At 43.9% G+C, this 22,261-nt stretch overlaps 1 protein-coding gene across 3 annotated transcripts in view; it reads left to right on the top strand.

Annotated features, from left to right (window-relative positions):
• The first annotated feature begins 804 nt into the window (after positions 1-804).
• Positions 805-22,261, top strand: part of CFAP69 (cilia and flagella associated protein 69) — a 61,696-nt gene continuing 40,239 nt past the window's right edge. Inside the window, exons 1-6 of one of the 3 annotated variants that reach the window (XR_016223183.1) lie at positions 805-1,172; positions 6,806-6,865; positions 8,859-8,924; positions 12,373-12,482; positions 16,297-16,373; positions 20,877-20,975. Coding sequence is in view for 2 of the 3 variants with exons in the window: in XM_070059825.2 (XP_069915926.2) it covers positions 1,053-1,172; positions 6,806-6,865; positions 8,859-8,924; positions 12,373-12,482; positions 16,297-16,373; positions 20,877-20,975 (532 nt within the window). In the remaining variant the exon portion in view is untranslated. The remainder of the gene's footprint in view (positions 1,173-6,805; positions 6,866-8,858; positions 8,925-12,372; positions 12,483-16,296; positions 16,374-20,876; positions 20,976-22,261) is intronic. The other 2 variants (XM_070059825.2, XM_089316181.1) reach the window with 2 other exon arrangements.

Genomic DNA, 22,261 nt, shown 5'->3' with positions numbered 1-22,261 from the left:
GCAGTTGATGCCTGCTCCTTGAAACTTCCTGATAGCCAAAAAACCAGCCCCCACCCACTGTGGCTCAATTCTGGGCCTCGGGGAGCATGGCAGGGCTGTGGATCTCCTCTTCATCCTCCCGGAAGTAGGCTGGCTTTCCCTGGGAGCTGGGGGCCTCTGCAGCAACCCTCTCGGTGCCGGACGCCGGGCCGGAGAGTGCGGGGCCCGCCCGCGGCGCGTCGAGGAGGCCAGATCCGGGGAGCTCCCAGCAGCTTTCGGCCGAGGCTGGGATCACTCCCTGACGCCGTCCCGCGACCCCCAAAAGAGAAGACCTTGACCAGACCTTATTCCATGCCAAGTCCCACTTAACACCGCCATCTCATTCAATCCTCTCAATAATCCCCTGTATAGATGACAAAAGGTGGGCTTCCAAGGGCTAACTTACCTAGACTCAATATTTGACAAAAGCCTTTCAACACTGGGTAGCAGGCCTTATCCGTCCCCAGTCCGCCTGGCTACCGAGCAGAAGAGGCGTAAAGGCTGGGCAAGGTAGGTGAGACGGGTCATTTCTAAACGGGTATGCTTTCCACACTCTTCATCACTTCACTTGCAACGTAACCCACAGCCTCCCCTCACCACGCCACCGAACTACCAACACCACAACGTGCTCGACTCCTGAGGGACCGCCCCTCCGCCGCGTAACCTGGTCTCCCTCTCCTCCCTCCAGCACACCTGCAAACCGGCCATTCCGAGAGCGGAAGGAAGAGATTGGCCTTTGAGGTAGTTTGGCTCTCCAGCTTTCCGTAGGCGTCACCGCCTCTGGCCCCGCCCCTAGCAACGCAGCCGCTTGTGTTAGCAACCGGCCGGCTAGCGGGCGTCGAGGTCCCCAGGTGGGCGCTGTGCAGGGGGCATCGCGGTGGCTGAGGCTGCCACCAAACCCGGGAGGCTTTTCTAGACTCTAGTGGCCGGCAGGCTGCTTTCTCTTCTTGGTGGTGGGGCCTCTTCGGGCCCCGCGGCCGCCCGCACAGCAGAAGCCCAGGAGGACCTCGCCCCGCATCCCGTAGCCGCCAGACATGTCTGCCCGCGAGGCCGCGGCGACGGCCGAGGCCCCGGAACCCGGCGGCAGGAAGAAGTCCAGCAGTGCCCGCCAAACGCCAGGGATGAGGGCGGCGACGGTGGACGCGGAGGCGCAGGTACGGGCGGGGGTCTGGGGGCCGGGAGGAGACGCGGCGCGCCGGCGGGACGGCGGATCCCGCCGGCGGCGGTCACCGGGCGGTGTGCGTGGTGGGGTCGGAGCCCCCGGGGTTCCGCCGCCGTGGTCCGGAGAGCGTGGGCGCCGAGGAGCCGGGAGGCGCGCGCCACTGCGAACTCGCTGTCCCCGCCGTCCAGGGCTGTCGCTGAGGCGTGGAGAGCGGAACTCCGGCTCGCGCTGGCTTCGCGGTCCTCGGAGAGACGGCGCCCGGGGACCCTCCGGGCCCAGGCGTTTAGAGACCGCAGGCCCTTAGTTTCATTCACACTGGGGCTCTCCCGGGGGAGGGGGCGCGGCGGTGCCCCCGGATCCAGGGATCCTGTGGAGGAATCCTGCCCGGCCTCGCGCTGACCGAGAGGGGCCGCCCCGGGGATCCGGGCTGCGTCAGCGGCGCCGGGCGCCCGAGCCCTGGGGAGCTCCCGCGAGGGGCCGGCTGCCCGCACGGGGACCTCCCGTGCTGCGGGGAGTGGGCCGAGCTCCCCCCGGGGCCCCGACGTCCGCGCGGTGACGCGGGGCGGCCGCGCTATGGGGGCGCGGGGGCCCCAGCGGTGCAGGTGGCGGTGTTCCACGCCGGAGACCGCTGCTCTCCCCCCGGCTGCAGGGACGCCCGACGGTGCCGCTCCGCTCCCAGGCACTGGAGAGGTAGGTGGCTGAGCTGGGGAAACTGTATGGTTCTTCATTTTCATGTGTTGGCGTAAGAGAAAATCTACAGATGACAGAAAAGGCAAGCAGACGACCAGGGCCAGCGTTGTGGTCCCGTGGGTTAAGCGGGTGCTGCTTGGGATGTCCAGACCCCCTGTCCAAGTGTGGGTGGGAGTCCCGGCTGCTCCGCCTCGGAGCCGGCTCCCTGTTCACGTACCTCGGAAGCAGAAGATGATGGGTCGAGTACTTGAGTCCCCGCCACCTGTATGGGAGGCCTGGATGGAGGTCGGGGCTCCTGGCTTCCACCTGGCCCAGCTGCTGCAGGCATCCGGGCAGTGCGCCAGCGGATGGAAATCTCAGAATCTCCCCATCCATCGTTCAGCCTTTCAGCCAAGTAGCTTCATCTTTAAAAAGTGGAGACCACCAAAATTCTGGTACTATTTTGTTGTTTTGACACCTGGAAAGTGTAACAGGTAATTTTTAGATATTTTTTTAAAAATTTCTCATGTTTATTTTAAATTTATTTTTATCTGCTTGAAAGGTTGAATGGCAGAGACAGAGACTGAGATGTGGGGAAAGGAGAGAGATCTTTCATCTGCTGGTTCACCCACCTGATGTCTTCACCAGGGTCAGTCCAGGCCAAAGCCAGGAGCCAGGAACTCCACCCAGGTCTCCCATGTGGATGACAGGGGCCCAAGCACTTGGGCTGTTGTCCGCTGCTTACCCAAGCGTGTTAGCAGGGAGCTGGATCAGAAGCAGAGCAGCCAGGACTCCAGTGGGCACTCTGGTAGGGGATGCTGGCATTTCAAGAGGCGACTTAATCTGCTGCACTGCTATGCTGGCCCAGTAAGCCATGTTAAAAAGGTTTTCTAATCATTACACTTAGGAACTGTTATACAAATTTTTAGAAAATCGGAAGATAGAGTATTTAGAATGAATGAATACCTTTCTGTGAAAATCACAACATGAAACAAAAGATAAAATCCAAAATTCCACATTCCTTAACTATTGTTTCCTTATCGACTACTAGCTTCAATTCATAATCCAGATTTCTGTTTTCCACAATTCCATCTACAGCCACTCCAAAGTTAGTTAAGTAAGAAAAATCCAATATCCTGCAAATGTAATTTGTGGTTTTGTCTCCTACACAGTTATTTCCATGAAAAACACAAATATCAATACTAGTTAAAGAAGAAGTGAAATACTCATTAAAAGCATGCAAAGTAACTTGCACATTTTATCCATTGCCTTAGGTAACAACGGTCAAGCCTATTTCTTCAAATATAGAAGCTTGGTGTAGGGTCACTGAAACAGTTAAGTTTTAGGTCTGTAATAAGGAAGCTGATACAAAGCTGTCAAAGACATAGGCAGCCAAAGTGTCATTCCTAAATTCTTGAATCTTCACTGCCACTTAGAAACATCTTTGCTGAGGTAAGGAAAACAGATGGGTATCTGGATGACAGCAAGTGTTGTTTCAGCGCGATCCAGTCTCACTCTCACATCCTGGAAGCCACTGGAAATACTAAGAATTCCAGAGGCGTCCTGAGCTTCTAGGCCCAAATGATTTTAGAAGCTCCAGCTCCCTGGGTGACACTTCCCACTTACTTGGATCCTCATGACTGGGTATCGCCCTAGGTCTGAGTCACACATTCTGTTACCTACTGTCGCTTATTTTACATTGGTCACTGTTTCATTTGTCTAAGTTTTTGTCTCTCCCACCAGAATATGTGTTCCTTAAGAGTAGGAAATACAAAGGAGTCTTCAAAAATTCATGAAAAATCCAAATTATGAAAATAACTGCACGGATTTCAAAATAACTTCACCAAAATCAACTTAGCTTTTAGTTTCACTGGCCCTGAACTTGTCGAAGCCGCCTTAGATATCTTGGTCGTTCTGTGTCCTTCCCAGAACTTCTCCATTCTAAGCTCAGGGTATAAAGTTAAGTCCTAGCTAAGAAAGGCTTCCATGCTCCAGGCCTTTTGACCCTTGGCTTCTCTTCAATGAGGCCAAGTGTCCCAGCCTCGGGGCCTTTGCACTTGCTCTGCCCACTGTTTGGAAGTCTTCTCTTTGGTACCCTTACCTCTCTGCGAGTCCTTCGCTGGCCACTGGGTGTAAAATCGTACTCCCAGCTCCCCAGCACTTCCCACCCCCTTCATTTTCTGCAGTGTTATCATCTTGTCCTGTGCTATACAACTTATTCACCTGTCTCCCCCAAAGCATGCCAGTTTCTTATAGAAGCAGATTGTGAACATTTTAATCATGCCTGTGTCTTTTGCCATTAGAACTGCCAAACACAGTATGGGCACTCAATAAATATTTGTAGAATAAATATGTATTTGTGATTAGTTGATCTTTTTTACTCAAAATCTTCAATTACTGCTTAAGTCTATGATTCAGAAGCTTGTCGCAGATGTAAGTCACCCCCAGCACAAGCCGCTTCCTCCAGCATTGCCTGTGTCTTTTGTATGACCCTCAAGCTGTGAAGTCACCCTTACCTTCCCTCTTTTCCCGCTGTGTCCCATCAGTCATTCAGTCCGGCTGATTCTGCTTCTTTGATGATTCAGCTCCATTCGCTGTTGTCTATTCTAGTTGCCAAAACCCTAGTAAAAACCCAGAGTTACCAACTAGACTCCCTCCCGCAGTCTGATCCTCTCTAGTTCAGTCTCCACCAAGCCAACAAAATGATAGTTTTATCATCACGTTCTTCTGGCTGAATTTAGCGGAGATAAATGAAGACCACACAAATGGGAACACAGACCATCAGCTGCCGTCACTTGCTGTAGGCAGAGCCTGGGGAGGCAGGGAGCTTTACCGTGGATGAAGAGGGACGAGGAAGGCTTCTGACCTACCCTGGAGGTTGTCACCCTGGAGAGCAGCAGGTCATCCTCTGTGGTTGACTTGGGAAGCATAATCATCACGTGTTTCATGTCCCTCTTTCTGCCAATATTTCTTCTTCTTCTTTTTTTTAAAGATTTATTTATTCGTTTGAAAGGCAGAGTTACAGAGAGGCAGAAGCACAGAGAGAGGTCTTCCATCCACTAGTTCACTCCCCAAATGGCTACAACTTTGGGAGTTGGGCCAATCCAAAGCCAGGAACCAGGAGCCTCTTCCAGGTCTCCCATGCGAGTGCAGTGGCCCAAGGATTTGGGCCATCTTCTGCTTTCCCAGGTCATACCAGAAAGCTGGATTGGAAGTGGAGCATGGGGCTGGCACTGTGGCACAGTGGGTTAAATCCCCAACCTGCAGCACCAGCATCCCATTTGGGTGCCCATTCGAGTACCAGTTGCTCCACTTCTGATCCAGCTCCCTGCTAATGCACCTGGGAAAGCAGCAGAGGATGGCTCAAGTCCTTGGGCCTCTGTTCCCATGGTGGAGACCTGGAAGAATCTCCTGGCTGGCTCTTGGCTTCAGATCTGCTCAGCCTCAGCTATTGCAGCCATTTGGGGGGTGAACCAGCAGATGCAAGACCTTTCTACCTGTCTATGTAACTCTGTCTTTTGAATGAATATAAATGAATCTTTAAAAAAATTAAAAAAAAAAAAGGAAGTGGAGAAGTCCTGACTTGAACCAGCATCCATATGGGTGGGATGTTGGCATTGCAGGCGGTGGCCTTTACCCACTATGCCACAGCGCTGGCCCCAGTTATTTTAAAATAAGAGTTAATGTGAAAAAAAAACAAAGAGTTAATGTGAAATAGCTTAATTCATGCAATGGGAACAAGTGATATTAACATAATACTTAAATTGAAAAGAAAATACTACTCAATAAAGAATTAATCTTTGAAATAAATATAACCAAAGCAGCATTTACAACTGGAGACTTCTGTATCTCCATAAGTCACTCATTTGGAAAGTAGCATTTCTTGTTTCGTTCCTTACCTGATAGCTTTATCATCAAATGGCCTCTTCTTGGTGGCATTTTCTAAGCATTTGTTGAGCAACTAACAATTCTGTGTGCCAGGCACAGTGTTGGGTGCTGGGGGTGCCAAAGAACAACGTTTTAGTCCTTATGCAGACTTGAGAGCATGGAGTGGTTGGGGGGAAAACATGGAAGCCCTTTCAGAACAAGGTGACAGGGTTGTAGTTACAGCAGATACACATACACGTGGGGTGCTGTAGAGACACGGAGGAGAGACCATTTTTCTAGCCTTTTTTTTATCATTCGGGGAAGTGACACCTGGACTTCATCTTGAAGGACCTGTGGGAATGAACCAAGGAGGCGAATATGATTACAACAATATAAGGGACAACAGAGGAGCGGGGATATGGTATTAGTGATGAGTCATCGCATGAGCTAGACAGGTCATGTTCAGATTAGAGTTTTATTATTTTGACCATAAAGGATGGTGTTGAAGGGTACAAGAGTGGATGCCAGGAGAGCAGCAGGAAACCTTAGCAACTGAGTGAGAGCGGATGACTGCCTAAATCAGGAAGAGGAGTAGTCTCAAGAAATATGTGAAATGAAAAGTGAGATGTAAAATCTTAAAGGTTCCTGTTTCCAATGCAGTGGGTAGAGGAATGCTAGTACCAGAAGAGAGAGGGAGTACCTAATTAAAGAAGAGGGTCTCCTACCCATAGTTTAGAAGCTGGTCTTACTATGTATCTCCTTATGCAAACTTAACATAATGTATGCACGTATCAGATACTTTTATTTTTTAAAGCACAAATGCTGTTATTTCACATGCTCATGGGCTTTTCAGAGCTAATGAAATTTTAAGCATTACAGTTATGACACCAGAATTCAGAAGGATTTATGTTTTTTTTTCCAAAATTATTTGCTCCTGTAAGATCTCATCTGCTTTTCACTTTTCCTACTGTCTAATGGTCATAAGATTATTCTCAAGTTACAGAGGGAAAATACCCTCTAAAAGTAGTATGTTTGATGTACTTTCTTGATTCCCATGATGTAGAATACTAGGAGTTGTGTGTTTTCTAGGGTGTTTTCAAACCTATGGACCTTAATCGTGTCATCAGACTCCTTGAAGGAACCGATAACGTGAGTAAGCTACATCACTTATGAACTTTTATTTCCCTGAATGGTAACATGTATTCCACCAACTGTAAATCTTTTAACTCCTTTTGTTGAAAACATTTCAAACAGTATGTATCTTACATGCAAGGACTGTTTAAATTTAGGATAAATATACAAGGGATCTGTAAAAAGTTCATGGGAATATATATATTTTGCCACATAGGGAGGCATGGAGAAGGTAATATAAACAGATTGAATCTTAAGAGTAGAGAAGTGGTCATCTAGTATTTGTTAATTGCTTGTTATGAAGTGTGGTTGGAGGGGGAAAAAAGGGGGGAAAAGCGTAGATAATGCCACAGCTTTTTATAAATGTTTTATGAAGATTTAAAGGATAGAGAGACTCAGTCATGAAAACACATCACTGAGGGACCAGTGCTGTGGTGCAGTGGGTTAATGCTGTGGCCTTAAGTGCTGGCATCTCATATGGGCACCGGTTCGAGACCCGGCTGCTCCACTTCCTGTCCAGCTCTCTGCTATGGCCCAGGATAGCAGTAGAGGATGGCCCAAGTCCTTGGGCCCCTACCCCCATGTGGGAGACCCGGAAGAAGCTCCTGGCTCCTGGCTTTGGATCGGCGCAGCTCCGGCTGTTGAGGCCATCTGGAGAGTGAACCATCAGATGGAAGACCTCTCTCTCTCTGCCTCTCTTCTCTCTGTGTAACTCTTTCAAATAAATAAATAAATCTTAAAAAAAGAAAAAAAGAAAACATCACTGTGCAGGAATTTGGGTTGGTTGGCTTTTTTGATTGACTAAGGATACTTGGTTTATATAGTACACTGAACTTTTAAACTGTTTAAAATGTTATTTGAAACAGAAAGAGAGAGCAAGATCTGCCATCCATTGGTTCACTCTCCAGATAGCTGCAATGTCCAGGGCTGGGCCAGTCCGGAACCAGGAGCCAGGAACTTCCTCCCTGTCTCCCATGTGGGTGCCCAAACACTTGGGCCATCTTCCACTGCTTCCCCAGGCCCCCAACAGGGAGCTGGATCAGAAGTAGAGCAGCCAGAGCATGAATTGGTACACATATGGGATGCCAACATTGCAGGTGTCAGCTTTATGCACTATACCACAATGCCAGCCCTGAACTTCATGTTTTAAAAGTTAAAAAAAAAAAAAAAAAGTGGTTTCTGGAGTCATATTGCCAAATTTGACTCCTAATACCATCATTAAAAAAAAAAAAAGATTTATTATTTTATTTGAAAGGGTTACACAGAGACAGAAGGAGAGGCAGAGAGAGAGAGAGAATGGTCTTCCATCGGTTGGTTCACTCTCCAATTGGCCACAATGGCCAGAGCTGCACCTATCCAAAGCCAGGAACTAGGAGCTTCTTCCGGGTCTCCCAAATGGGTGCAGGGGCCCAAGGATCTGGGCCATCTTCTGCTGTTTTCCCAAGCCATAGCAGAGAGCTTGATGGGAAGTGGAGCAGCTGGGACTCAAAGCAGCGCCCATATGGGATGCCGGCACTGCAGGCAGCGGCTTTACCCGGTACACCACAGTACTGGTCCCCACCAACACTTTTTAGTTATGTGTTTTTGCACAAGTTATCAACAGTGATTCAGCTTATGTTTCCTGTTCTGGAAAAGAATAATAATAATAATATTTTCCTAATAAAGTCGTTTTGAAGATGAATGAAGTAATATGTACGTAGTTAGTGCTTATCTGGTGCATTGCATAGAAAAAATTCTCATACTTTTGCATGTATTGTTAATATTATTTCTGGAAGTAATTACTGCTTTTATGTTAGCCTAGTTTTAATTCTCAATTGCCCAATCAAATTTAAATGGCAGTTTATTTTTGCTTTTACTGTTTCAGGAAACATTTATAATGCTTCTGGTATAGTAATTTAAGAACTACTTGATAATTGTAGGGGGCCTCCTTTATTGTTAATTGTTATTGTAATGTTAGATATATCAACAGATTTAATAACACAGAATGGCTAAAATAGATCATTTGTTTTAGGATGATTTAGAAGAAAAACAACTTAAATCTGTCAAGAAAGTGATGCAGTATTACCAGAATGGACTTGTATCCTTCGCATGTATATATGTGTATTCATTTTGGTTGTTCTGAAACTGGAGAAATTCTACTAGAAAATTGATAGCTTCCTATTGCTGCTGCAACCAGTTACACAAATTTAGTGACTTACAACAATGTAAGCCAGTATATTACAGTTCTAGAGATCAGAAGTGTGAACTTCCTCTCACTGAGCTACAGTCAGGGTACCGGCAGGGCTGGTTCCTTGTGCAGACTCCAGGGGAGAATCCTTTCTCTTGCCTGCCTCACTGTCCAGAGGCTTCCTGCCTGCATCCGTTGGCTCATCACCTTCCTCACAGCTGGCATCACTCTCAGCTTGGCTTATGACATCACACTTCCTTCTCTTTCTCAGCCCCCCCCCCCTTCCTGTATAAGGATCCCTGTGACTGCATTGTGCCTACCTGCATAATCCTGAAATCCATAACCACATCTGAAAAGTATCTCCGTCATGTGAGGTGGCATGTACGTGAATTCCCTAGCTTAGGACGTGGACGTCTTTGAGGTGGCCATTATTGTGTCTACAGTAAAAAATACTGTAACCTTTTGTATTTTTTTTTTTTTTTGACAGGCAGAGTGGACAGTGAGAGAGAGAGAGAGAAAGAGAGAAAGGTCTTCCTTTGCCGTTGGTTCACCCTCCTATGGCTGCCACGGCTGGCGCGCTGCGGCCGGCACACCGCGCTGATCCGGTGGAAGGAGCCAGGTACTTATCCTGGTCTCCCATGGGGTGCAGGGCCCAAGGACTTGGGCCATCCTCCACTGCACTCTCTGCCAAAGCAGAGAGCTGGCCTGGAAGAGGGGCAACCGGGACAGAATCCGGCACCCCAACCGGGACTAGAACCCGGTGTGCCGGCGCTGCAAGGTGGAGGATTAGCCTAGTGAGCCACGGCGCCGGCCCCTTTTGTATTTTTTTACAGAATTTTATTTTCTATCAGAGAATATAAATAAAATGGAAGAAACCGTGTAGCACGATTAACTCTTGGATAATGTCACTTTCTACAGATTTAGGAAGACAGTGGGTGTAGTTAGTAGGACCGAGCCTAAGTCGTGATTCTACCACTTTGTGTGAGCACTTGCACCTTTGATAAGCTTCTTCACTTCTCCTTCCTGCTAAGATAGGATATAATCACACTTCATGAGGTTGGTAAGATCAGAAGAGGCAATGTATGTGCAAGTACTGGATAATCTGCATAACATGGTGTGAATGCAGTAGCCCCGCAGAATCTGCCACCCTGTCAGAATATGTGGCTCAAAACCTCAAAACTATCTGTGCTGAAGAACCATTTTTTTGTTTTGTTCTTTAAAAAAAAAAAAAAAAAAAAAAACCTGTGTAATTGGGAAACAGAATTAAAGTGGATCTGGTGTTGTGTTGCAGTGGGTAAATCTGCTGCCAACAATGCCGGCATCCTGTATGGGTAGCGGTTCTTATCCCGGCTGCTCTACTCTCAATCCAGCTCCCTGCTAACACACCTGGGAAACCAGTGGAAGAAATCCTTGGGTCCTTGCACCCAAGAGATTGGGATGGAGTTCCAGGCTCCTAGCTTTGGCCTGGCCCAGCTACAGCTGTTAAAAGCCATTTGCAGGGGCCGGCGCTGTGGCATGGTGATTAGGGCTGCTGCCTGCAGTGCCGGTGTCCTGTTTGGGCGCCAGTTCAAGTCCCATCTGCTCCACTTCTGATCTGCTATCTGTTGTGACCTGGGAAAGCAGTAGAGGATGGCCCAGGTCCTTGGGCCCCTGTGCCCATGTTAGGGACCCAGAGGAGGCTCCTGGCTCCTGGCTACAGATTGATGCAGCTCCGGCCGTTGTGGCCATCTGGAGAGTGAACCAGCAGATGGAAGACCTCTCTCTCTCTCTCTCTCTCTCTCTCTCTCTCTCTCTCTCTCTTTCTGCCTCTCCTCTGTCTGTGTTGTACTCTTTCAAGTAAATAAATAAATCTTTTTTTAAAAAAAGAATAGAAGTGCCACAAAAATATCAGATTATTATAAAGTTTTTAAATGCCCACTCTGACTTTCTTACCACAGGCTAGTAAGTACAGTTCCAGAATGGGCAGTGTCTTGTATACCACACTTGGAGCAGAACTGATGTAAACCATCTCTGACATGTCTAAAGACTGCGGCCTCTGGCATTAACTTGTTCCAGTTCAAAGCACCGCAAGGCTTCCCGTCAGGAAAATGTGCCTCCTACGTTCATCTAAATCTTTTCTGTTATTTTCAAGCTGGTTTTCTATGGCTCTGTTGGACCAGTGAGGGCTTGTGGATATTAAGCACTATTTACTGGTAGCCAGGGAGGTGATTTCCTGTTGATTTCTTCAGGTGAAACAGCTGGTGGCAGATGGCTCTATTTCTAAATGCCTGTAGCAGGCTGTCTTTAGGAAGTTGTAAAACTTGTCAAAGATAAGTTAGACCACTGTCTGATCACTTCTCTAGGAAGTTAACAGATGTAAGTCCTCATATACCCAGCTCTTCCAGCTTTTCCTAAGAAGCTCCTAGAAGGAGGCCAGAAGTAGCAGGATTCAGCCAAGACGTTTAAGTCACAACTACCATGATTTCTTAGTTGTAAAACAAAATCAACAAATTTTATTTCTGCAACAGAAGGGTTATTTAAAAGGGTAAAATAAAAGGTACTTTTACCTGAAGGTCTAGAGAGGTTACAGTTTGCTTTCATATTAGTTTTAAATTTTTTATTTGTTTATTTGAGAAGCAGAAAGAGTGAGAAAGACAATGCCTCCATTCACTGGTTGAGTCTCAGAGGCATGGCCTGATCTGCACTGGGCCAAAGCCAGGAGCAGGGATTCAATCCAGGTCTCCCACTTGTTGGCAAGGACCCAACTACTCAAGCTGTCACTGCTGCCTCCCATGGTGTGCATGAGCGTGAAGCTGGACTCAGGAACTAGGGCTGGGTATCGAGCTCATACACATGCTCTTGTGTTAACTGCTGGGCTAAGTGCCCACCTACATGCTAGTTTTAAATGAAATGAAGTCCCAACCAATTTAAACCTTAAATACAAGAAAATGTGTCTGAGTTAAACTTGAATAAATAATGTGGTAATATAAGATAAGCCTTGAGGTAGGTATTTATGTGTGGGAGGTTGAAGAGAAAGGATATAATTGAATCTAATCACTAAGGTGACTTTGTGCAGTGTGGTGTTGTTCATGGCCAACAGTAGATCACTGAACCACTGAGTGTGTGGTGTTGTAGTTGGTAATCTAGTCCTACACTGGGGTGAGAAGAAGAAATTGAGTGAGATTACTGAGTCAAAATAATACTTCTAAAATGGTTCTAAATTTTCTTTAGACTTGAAAATAAAAATAATTGTAATAATATCTGCCACATTGAACAAAATAAGTGGGATTCTATAGATTTTCTTGGCAGATGGGCTATAAGGACTATTTTAATAAATATATTAATCTTACTGTTTATTTCTTAACCAATGATACTAAAGCCCTTAAGGGATTTGGCACAGATATTTAAAATTCTTAATCTGTGTGCAGGAAAAATTGAACACCATCCCCGTTTCATAGAATCTACATATGATATCCTACAACTGTGTGGGTAAGTTGACTTTCTTTGATCTTGTATTAGAATGTGGTATTTTATTATTATGTATCGCAGAAGGTTTATGCATTATGGGGCAGCAGAGTGACATAGACTCAGGAAGCCTCAGCTGATCCTTGGAGGCCAGCGGTTTGTTTCAGAGGTTGTCAGTTTTACAGTAGCCTGTGATCATTAGCCACAAAAGATTAGATGGTAAGCATACTAAAATATTTTCTTGTAGTTAGTTACTGTCAAGTGATTGGTAAGTATTAAGTTAAATAAAAGAATTTTAGTATTTTTAAAAATTCACTAAATAAATTTCTAGATAATACGTGTTGTTTCAGTCTATTTTTTTTCTGTCTTTAGAAAATTTGGCTCTCAAGGATAATAGTAAGCTCTGTGTCAAGTTTTATTTGATTTTATAAATTTGAATGAAGAATAAATTATCAATTATGTTTGGCTTACACTTTTTAATGCAAATTAGAAGTCACAATGATAAAAATACTACATCCCATTCTCCCTACTTTTTTGTTTCTACAACCAATTCTGGAAACTACGATACATTATGCTACTTTGCTGCCACACAGTGGCTAACCTGGATATGTATTGAAACCGCCATTGTAAATAAACCTGTCTGACAATTTTATCTTCTAAGTGTTTCTACCAACTTAACGTCTTCAATAACATTGTTTGTTTTTTGGGATTTAGCAGCAATAATATTTAAAATTTTATAGCCACTAAAATTTACTATTTTTGATAATCTGAATAAAATAATCAAGAATAATTTGTTGAATGCTTGCATCATGCCCTACTTTTCATAGGAGCCATGAAAAATAAATGACTGCTCTCCTGCTTTCAAGGAATGAATTGAAAATTATTATTATGATGACATGAGATTTTATTATGTACAACACTTTCAAATTTCAGGGTTGTGCAAGTTCTAAGGAAACACAATCCTTACTTTCAACACCAGTGCTCCTACGTGGCTCTGCAGTTTTTCTACTTTCCTGAGTTCTACTTCTGTCCTGCATTTCTCCACACCTTATCCTTATTCGATTCTTTTAAAGACATTTTTAGAAGATAGAAACATTGAGAATAAAAAAGTAAAATCAAACCTGTTGGTTTTGTTTTCTGAGCAGCATGTTTTCCTTAGTGCATCAGAAGTATAATGCCTACTCTTACTTAGCCTTTTTAGTTAAAAACTCTTCTGATGCTGCTTCTTGTAGGTTCTCTCCTGTGGTAGGAAAGGAAAACATTTGAAGATGAAAAGTACTAGTTTCAAAATTCTTCACTTTAGAGATAAGAATAGTCAGATAAAGTAATATATTATTTGCTATTTTACTCTAAAAACACTAGAAATGAACCTCTGTGGCATTTATAAATTTGTCCTTCTCAGAGCTTGTCCTCTGAATATTCATCTCTAAATTCAGCTTGACCTGTGTATTCTACATTCACCTTGTGATAGTTCTCAGGACCATTTTCCAACTTCGTTATTTTTTCCTTGAAAGACATAAATTAAAGTTCTAGGGACCTGCATTGTGGCACAGAGGATTAAGCCTCCACTTGTGATGCCTGCATCCCATATTGGAGTGCCAGTTCTAGTCCTAATTGCTCCACTTCCAATCCAGCTCCGTGCTGATGTGCCTGGAAAACAGTGAATGATGGCCCAAGTACTTGGGCTCTTGCAATCTATGTGGGAGACTAGGACAGAGTTCCTGGCTCCTGGCTTTGGCCTAGACTGGCCCTGGCTATTGCAGCCATTTGGGGTGGGAACCAGCGGATGGAAGGTCTCTCTCTCTGCCTTTCAAATAAGTAATTTTTTTAAATCAAAAGAGTTACTATCTATGGGGCATTCACAATGTGTGTGCTAAGCACCTTGCTAAATGCTCTTAGAAATACTTAAAACTTTAATTTATTTTTTTGTTTTGTTTTGTTTTAAAACTTTTATTTCAAGAGTGAGAGACCTCCCATCTGCTGGTTCAGCCCAGAAATGCCCATAATGGCTGGAGGGCCAAAGCCTGGAGACAGGAGTTAATCTTGGACTCCCGGGTGGGTGGCAGCATTAACAGAAAGCTGGAACAGAGAAGTAAGCGGGGACTTGAACCCAGGCACTCAAGAGATGACTTAACCATTGCCCCAAAGGCCCATACAAGTGACTTCTACAGTTTAGATATTTACTCAGTTTACACATTCAGCCGACTGCTCTTCCACTGACTGACCCCAGTCCTCTGGCCTCCAGTGGGGCTGGAACAGACCTTATGGCTCTAAAGTTCCCTTCACCGGGCCCCTTAGCTTGTGGCCTGTGCCCGCTCTGGCTGCAAGTCAGCTCCATTTAAAGGTCAATTCACTCAATTAAGAGAATTCCAGGGGTGAATGGCTGGGTTTGATTCCCACCTCCTTCTCCCACCACCCGAGTCAGGCCCAGGCCTCCATGTTCTACAACAGAATCACTGGGAGGGACAAGGCTGGAGTTCCCCGTGTGGGCTTGGGGCTAGGTTTGATGGCAACTTTCCAAACTGGGACACTAATGTCCAAAACAGCATTAGTGAGCCACCCTCCCAGGACCCTGGGAAATACTCTAAGGTTACTGACCACCCTGCCCAATCCAAACCAGACTTTGGTATTGCTCTGTGAGCTCTGGTGCGAGCCCACACAGCCACTCCACCCATCACAGACAGGAGTCCCCCTCTCTCAGCTCTCACCCCAGAATATGCTGACGGCCTGAGAGCTCCGCGGACAAGAGGCTGCGAGGAGGGGGAGGGGGAGGGGGAGGGGGACGTGGTCAGACAGTCCCAGGGAGCCTTCCTCAGCAGTGCAAACTTTAATTCTTACAATAATTCTAGGCGGTAGGCATGTCTAAAAATCCATTGATAATGAAACCAAGATGTGGAAAAGGCAAGCAGTTTCCCTAACTATTAGATGACCGGGGCCAGCATGTGGCCCTTGGGTTAAGCTGCTGCTTGGATTCCCAGACCCCTTACCAAAGTGTGGGTGGGAATCCCAGCTACTCCACTTATGAACCAGCTCAGAGAAATAAATCTCTTTCAAATAAATAAATATTTTTAAAAATTCTATATATAGGATATATTGTATTTTACATAGCACAGGAGACTCAAATTTTGAATTCACAAAATGCCAAAACAGTTTATATTTTGTTTTAAAAAAATAACTTTATCTCTCCTTTGAAGTTCAGACTAATGACCCAGGTTATGTGCCTTATCTTTTATGATAGTTAGATAAGTTATTTTCAGATAACTATGAATTTGACAGCTGTGATATGCAATTGTAGTATAAGTGATACTGAACTTGAATTCCTTAGTGTCTCCCAAAGCATCCTGTTCTTTGTAGACAGTCCCTAATCCAGTTAACAAAGAAAAGGGCACTGACCTTTAAGAACAAACAGACACCAATCTATTAACTAGAGTTTGAAAAACTTTAGAGAAAACCCTTGCACGGTTTTTAAGTTATAGGTGAACTTGGATCTGTCTTTGTATCAGACTGTTATCTTCCTAACTTTTGATGAATTATGCTGTAATTCATTATTGCTTTGCCCTCAATGAGAAAGAGAATTCCTAAGTCATTTATTCATGAGATGTGATACAGCTTTCTTAACCCATGCTTTTTACATGTATTTCTTTTCACTTTTATAAAACAGTTTTTCTTCTGGTCAGTTAGAAATACTTTTTTTATTTATAGCTATCAGTTCCCCCAGGGCTAAAGAACAGGATATTATTCTCATTTTATTCTTTAGAAAGAAACTGTTCCCTTCCCTTCTTTACAAAAGATGCTTCCATTAAAAAAAATTGTCTTACATTCTTCATTCTTATTGAAGCCTGCCATTTTTGAAAAAGAAAACGTCGGATGAAGTAACTTATGCTGAAGATACTGCCAATTCAATTGCACTTCTCGGTACGTTAAGGCTTCCTTACGGGAGGGAGTTTAACAAGTACCAGTGCCTGCTGTTTCAGTAAGTCCACTAAGCTTCACAGAAAGTTGCTGCCCAGGTCTCGGCTCGCTCTTTCTTTTCCGGCTGGGAATTAATCCTAGTGTGCTTGGTGATAATGCTGCACTTGTTTTCTGCGTAGGTGTTTCTTGATAACAAGGTTCTATGTTCCTAAATTGCAAAGACTGGCAGATAATTCTTCATGCTTAATTGACTTGGTGTTGTTTAGTTTGATGAAATATTTAACATTTGTTTTCAGTCAGAAAGCATATGTTCCCCTCCTCCAGCAGCAACAAAAAGTTTTCAGCTTACAACTTTAATACTTAATTTCTAGAATCATTGAGGACCTCATTGTTCATTAAATTATCTAAAATTTTAAATAAAAATCATAAAATGGTGGTGCATGAAGAACTTTGGCAAAGTACACATAAAGATGCAGGTACCTGTAGTTTGTACACAGAAGTCTGAAAAAAAAGCACAAAAAAGTAGGAATTCATGCCTGAGTGATTGCTTGACTTTCTGGAGAAAGAAAATAATAGTTTCCTAGGAAAAGAGATCAGTGAAACCTGAGCCCTTTGAGTAAGCCCCTGAGACATGACAGCATGTTCCCAAACGAATCCTGCATCATGTCGGTTGATTTATGTCTTTATTTGTAAAAGGGAAATAAAAAATACATGACTGACCCAATGATTTAAAAAAAAAAAAAAAAAAGAGAAAAGCTGTTTGCTAGTTATGATCTCAGCATTCTACTTTGCACAGATGTTATTCAATGAGTAAAAAGCATTTTTATTTTTAGCAATTTTATTTTTAATACTTTATTTTACATTTTTATTGTAACATTTTATTTTTAACATTTCCATTGGTAAATCTAAATAAGTTTCATAGTCTTCAACTTTAGTTGTTTTAGAAGAACTACCTAGAGCTCACCTACTTTCTGGCCTAGAATAAGAGAAAGTGTCATGGAGATTTGTATAAACACAAGGAATTAGAGAAGGAAACAAATTTTTTTAAGATTGATTTATTGGGGCCTGGGTTGTGGCACAGCAGGTAAAACCACCTTCTGGAGTGCAAGCATCCCATATAGGCTCTGGCTCAAGTTCCGGCTGTTCCACTTCCAATCCAGCTCTCTGCTAATGAGCCTGGGAGAGCAGTGGAGGATGGCCCAAGTGCTTGGGCCCCTGCATCCACGTGGGAGATCTAAAAGAATCTCCTGGCTTCAGCCTGACCCAGTCCTGGCTGTTGCGGCCATTTGGGGAATGAACCAGAGAATGGAAGATCTCTCTGTGTCTCTCCTTCTCTTTGTGTATAGCTCTGCCTTTCAAATAAAATAAATCTTTTTTTTAAAAAAATGAGGGCCTTTGCTTTGGCATAGCCGGTAAAGCTGTTGCAAAGTGGGCAAATCCCAAATGGGTGCCGGTTCAAGTCCCAGCTGTTCCACCTCCGATCCAGCTCTCTGCTATGGCCTGGGAAAACAGTAGAAGATGGCCCAAGTCCTTGGGCCCCTGCACTCATGTGGGAGACCCGGAAGAAGCTCCTGGCTCCTGGCTTCGGATCAGCACAGCTCCAGCCGTTGCAGCCATCTGAGGAGGGAACCTGAGGATGGAAGACCTCTCTCTGTCTCTCTCGCTGCCTCTGCCTCTGCCTCTCTGTAACTCTGTCTTTCAAATAAATAAATAAATTTTTTAAAAATGAAAAAGTCTAAAAATATTCATATCTTTAAAAAATAGGATGCTGGAGTTGCAGTCTGCGGCTTTTCCTGCTACACCACAGCACAGCCCCTTAGAGAAGGAAATGTTAAGAAGCAGGCAGGTTGAAAAATAGTGGGAAATTTTAATTCCATGAATCTCTGTCATCAATAAATGTGTAGTAGAAAGCCAACCCAAAAAAAGATGTGGCAGTGTTAACAGATTAAAAGTGTAGCTTTTCTTGGTAAATTATTGCTAAAATTATTCTTCTGTTCCCTCCATTATTTTAATTGTATGAGCAGACATTTGTATGATAAATACATGGCACATTTCTTATTGAGTATCCACCTGCTCATTGCTTACTTACTGATGCCTACAGAACATGTTGCTGTTTCATTTGAGGGCAGAATGAACTCTTAGCTTAAACTAAGCTCCCTTCACTAAGTACTGACTGCAAGTACTACTATTCCTTATTTTCTTAATTGCTAGAAACCTGAGTTTAAAATAATTGTACACAGTATGAAATGTTTAACAAAGGCTAGCATGATATTTCCTAATACCTTCCAGTTTCTACTGTGAACAAGTAAGTCAAATCATGCTTTCTTCTAAAGGTAGAAGCTCTGTGACTCTTCTGTCTGTAACTCTTCAGACTCAGGGGCAAAGTTCTGGAAATGGATGAGGGAAGAAGTTGTTACTGAGCCCCAGAATTATAAAACGGAAATCAATAAGGCATTATGTAAATTTACAGGAGTTAAAAAGGTGGAGAAGCAATTGGGAAATCCTAGAATTTTCTATAACCTTGCACATTTCAGTACTTTTGTCGAAAAAAAGTGTAGTTGCTCTTGTTGGTTAAAGTTTTTCAAAACCTAAACAGTGATTTTTTGCGATTTCAAAAGAAATGTCCAAAAGATTAAATTAAGAAAATAATCTTGAGGGGCCGGTGCTGTGGCGCAGCAGATTAAAGCCCTGGCTTGAAGCGCCAACACCCCATATGGGTGCCGGTTCTAGTCCCGGCTGCTCCTCTTCTGATCCAGCTCTCTGCTATGGCCTGGGATAGCGGTAGAGGATGGCCCAAGTCCTTGGGCCCCTGCACCGCATGGGAGACCCGAAAGAAGCTCCTGGCTCCTGGCTTCGGACCGGCACAGCTCCAGCCATTGTGGCTATCTGGGGAGCGAACCAGCGGATGGAAGACCTCTCTCTCTGTCTCTACCCCTCTCTGTAACTCTGTCTTTGAAGTAAATAAAATAAATATTTTTAAAAAATAATCTTGAAATTGTCACTTTTTAAATATTTTTTTTATTTTTGACAGGCAGAATGGACAGTGAGAGAGAGAGAGACAGAGAGAAAGGTCTTCCCTTTACTGTTGGTTCAACCTTCAATGGCCGCTGTGGCCGGCGCGCTGCGACCGGCGCACCGCGTTGATCGGAAGCCAGGAGCCAGGTGCTTCTCCTGGTTTTCCATGCAGGTGCAGGGCCCAAGGACCTGGGCCATCCTCCACTGCACTCCCGGGGCCACAGCAGAGAGCTGGACTGGAAGAGGAGCAACCAGGACTAGTACCTGGTGTGCTGGCGCCGCAGGCAGAGGATTAGCCTAGTGAGCCGCGGCGCCGGCCGAAATTGTCATTTTTAAAGTGGTATCTTTTGCAGATGGATTGTGCTGAACTCTAAGTAAGAGTAAGACATACCATGGGACCAGAGCTGTGGTGTAGCACGTATAGCCACCACTTGTAACCCCTGCATCCCATTTGGGCTCCTATTTGTGTCCTGGCTGCTCCACTTCTGATCCAACTCCCTGCTAATGGCCTGGGAAAAGCAGCAGAAGGTGTCCCAAGTGTTTGGGCACCTGCTACCTATGTGGAAGACTTGGAGGAAGCTCCTGGCTCCTGGATTCAGCCTGACCAGCCCTGGCTGTTGCAACCATCTAGGGAGCAAACCAGCAAATGGAAGACTCTGTGTGTGTGCGTGTGTGTGTGTGTGTAAAACTCTTTCAAGTAAATAAGTAAGTCTTTAAAAAATAAATAATAAAAATGTTAACAAGGCATTGCTTTGTGTCCCCTCCTTCCATCTCCTTACCTTCTCACTCGCTCTCCTCCAGAGATAAACATTATTCAAAGTCTAAGACAAAACTCAAATCTTCAGGAAACACCTAATCATTCATTTACTCTCATAGAATCCAACTGGATCCCTTTCGTTTCTAAAGCTGATGCCAGCGACTCCATTTGTCCTCAGGAATCCAATGGGCATGGATCATTTCCAGAGTTTGCACATCATTTTCAGTTTCCTTTGGAATACTTCTAGGACTTCAACAGAATAAATGCAATCCAGCTTGAAATAATAGGCTGGAGCCAATTTGATAGTAGTTTAGATAGTAAAGGGACCTTCCATTTCCTCAGTACCACCCAGATAACGAACCTGTTGGGCAAAGACTACCTAGAAATTTGCTCCCTTCCAGTCTGCCAGCAAATAGAAAAGCAAAGCTCACTTGTTACATCTCTTAAGTGAAGGATACAAATTACTGACTCTAGTTAGGGAGAAAAACTACTAATCTACATCTTGCCAAAAGGGTGATAATACACAGTCCCTCCAGCATTTATGTTATTAATCATTCTTTTCTTCCTAGGAGGAAGAAATACACATATACATACACATATAAAATTACACATGACCCAATTTGTATCCCTGATAAGAATATATTTAATAATCATAATGTTAATATTTGATGCTTAAATTTGCAAGTAAACTTATGACAGTGTTATTAAATAGCACTTATTTTTCTTTCTGGCAGGTGATTTAATGAAAATACAAAGTTCTGAATTAAGGATACAAATTTGTAAGTGTATTGTTGACTTTTATCATTCAGAACCACCAAAGAAGCATATTCCAGGTGAACTTTTCAACTTGTGTCTCTAGAAAGTAAAATATGCTACCTCATTTCTCTTTGAACTTGAAAGATAGAGATAGGCTCATAAATACAACATATTGAAAACAAAACTTTTTTGTAGTCTCAGTAGTTCAGTCATCCTAAAAATAACACTTTTTTTGCTTGGGGTTTGCATGCTATTTTTATTCAGGTGCTAAGTGTGTATGACAATTTGTGAGGTCACATTCAAGTTAGTTTAATTGTAACTTACTTTTAACTAATACTATTTAATGCTGCCATTAAACTTATTTTTCTGACATTTAAAAATTATTCATAATATCTCTCCCACCCAATGAGATGCTAAATTCACAATGCTAGTATCATTCTCAATCATGTTTGGGGAAACAGTTCTATGTGTTAAGCTAAGGCATCGTAATATGTCATGGTAAAATGAAATACACTGAAATGGGTGGTGTCGAGGGGCCTGTGTCCTGTGAGGGTATAATATTATTAATATAGACTTCCTACCTTTATAATTTCTATAATTGATCTAGCAAAAGAGAAAATGTATAAGTAGTTGTTAATTTATGTGTTCTTTAACACAGGTGGAAATTAGAACTCAAAACAAAGATTATGACTAGGGAAAAATGGAAATAACCTCTGAACTAAAGAAATTAGTAAGGATATTATTAAATATCAAATTTGAACTACTAATGATATAGTGTTTTGCGGGTAGTAGACATTGGATGCTAAAAATATCAGAGGCCAAAAATATAGGCTTGGAATTTCTCGAAACAGAGATGGCCAAATAAAAGCCATGAGAGTGCTCAAGTTTGCCAGGAGATGAAGTGTATACATAACAAGGGATTAAGAAGTACATCAGGGAGAGTGCCATATTGAGGTTTGGGAAATATGATCCAAAGAAATTAGCATTTAAGGGAGTTTCCTTTTTTTAAGATTTATATATTTAATTGAAAGTCAGAGTTACAGCGAGAGAGGAAGAGGCAGAGAGAGATCTTTCATCCACTGGTTCACTCCCCAAATGGGTGCAATGGCTGAGGTCGGGTCAGGCCGAAGGAGCCACGAGGTTCCTCAGGGTCTCCCATGTAAGTGGCAGAGTCCCAAGCACTTGGGCCATCTCCCACTGCTTTCCCAGGCACATTAGTAGGGAGCTGGATCAGAAGTGGAGCAGCTGAGACTCAAACCAGCACCATATGGGATGCCAGCATCACAGGTGGCAGCTTTACTTGCTATGCCCCTACATGTGCCCGAAGTGAGTTTCAAAAGGAGGGACGAAAACCTAAAGACTT

The sequence above is a fragment of the Oryctolagus cuniculus genome, chromosome 16 (genome assembly GCF_051225735.1).
Source record: "Oryctolagus cuniculus isolate XC-2025 breed Fujian yellow rabbit chromosome 16, ASM5122573v1, whole genome shotgun sequence".
NCBI lineage: Eukaryota > Metazoa > Chordata > Mammalia > Lagomorpha > Leporidae > Oryctolagus > Oryctolagus cuniculus.
The sequence above is the reverse complement of the archived record's forward strand: the minus strand, read 5'-3'. Positions and strand labels throughout refer to the sequence as shown.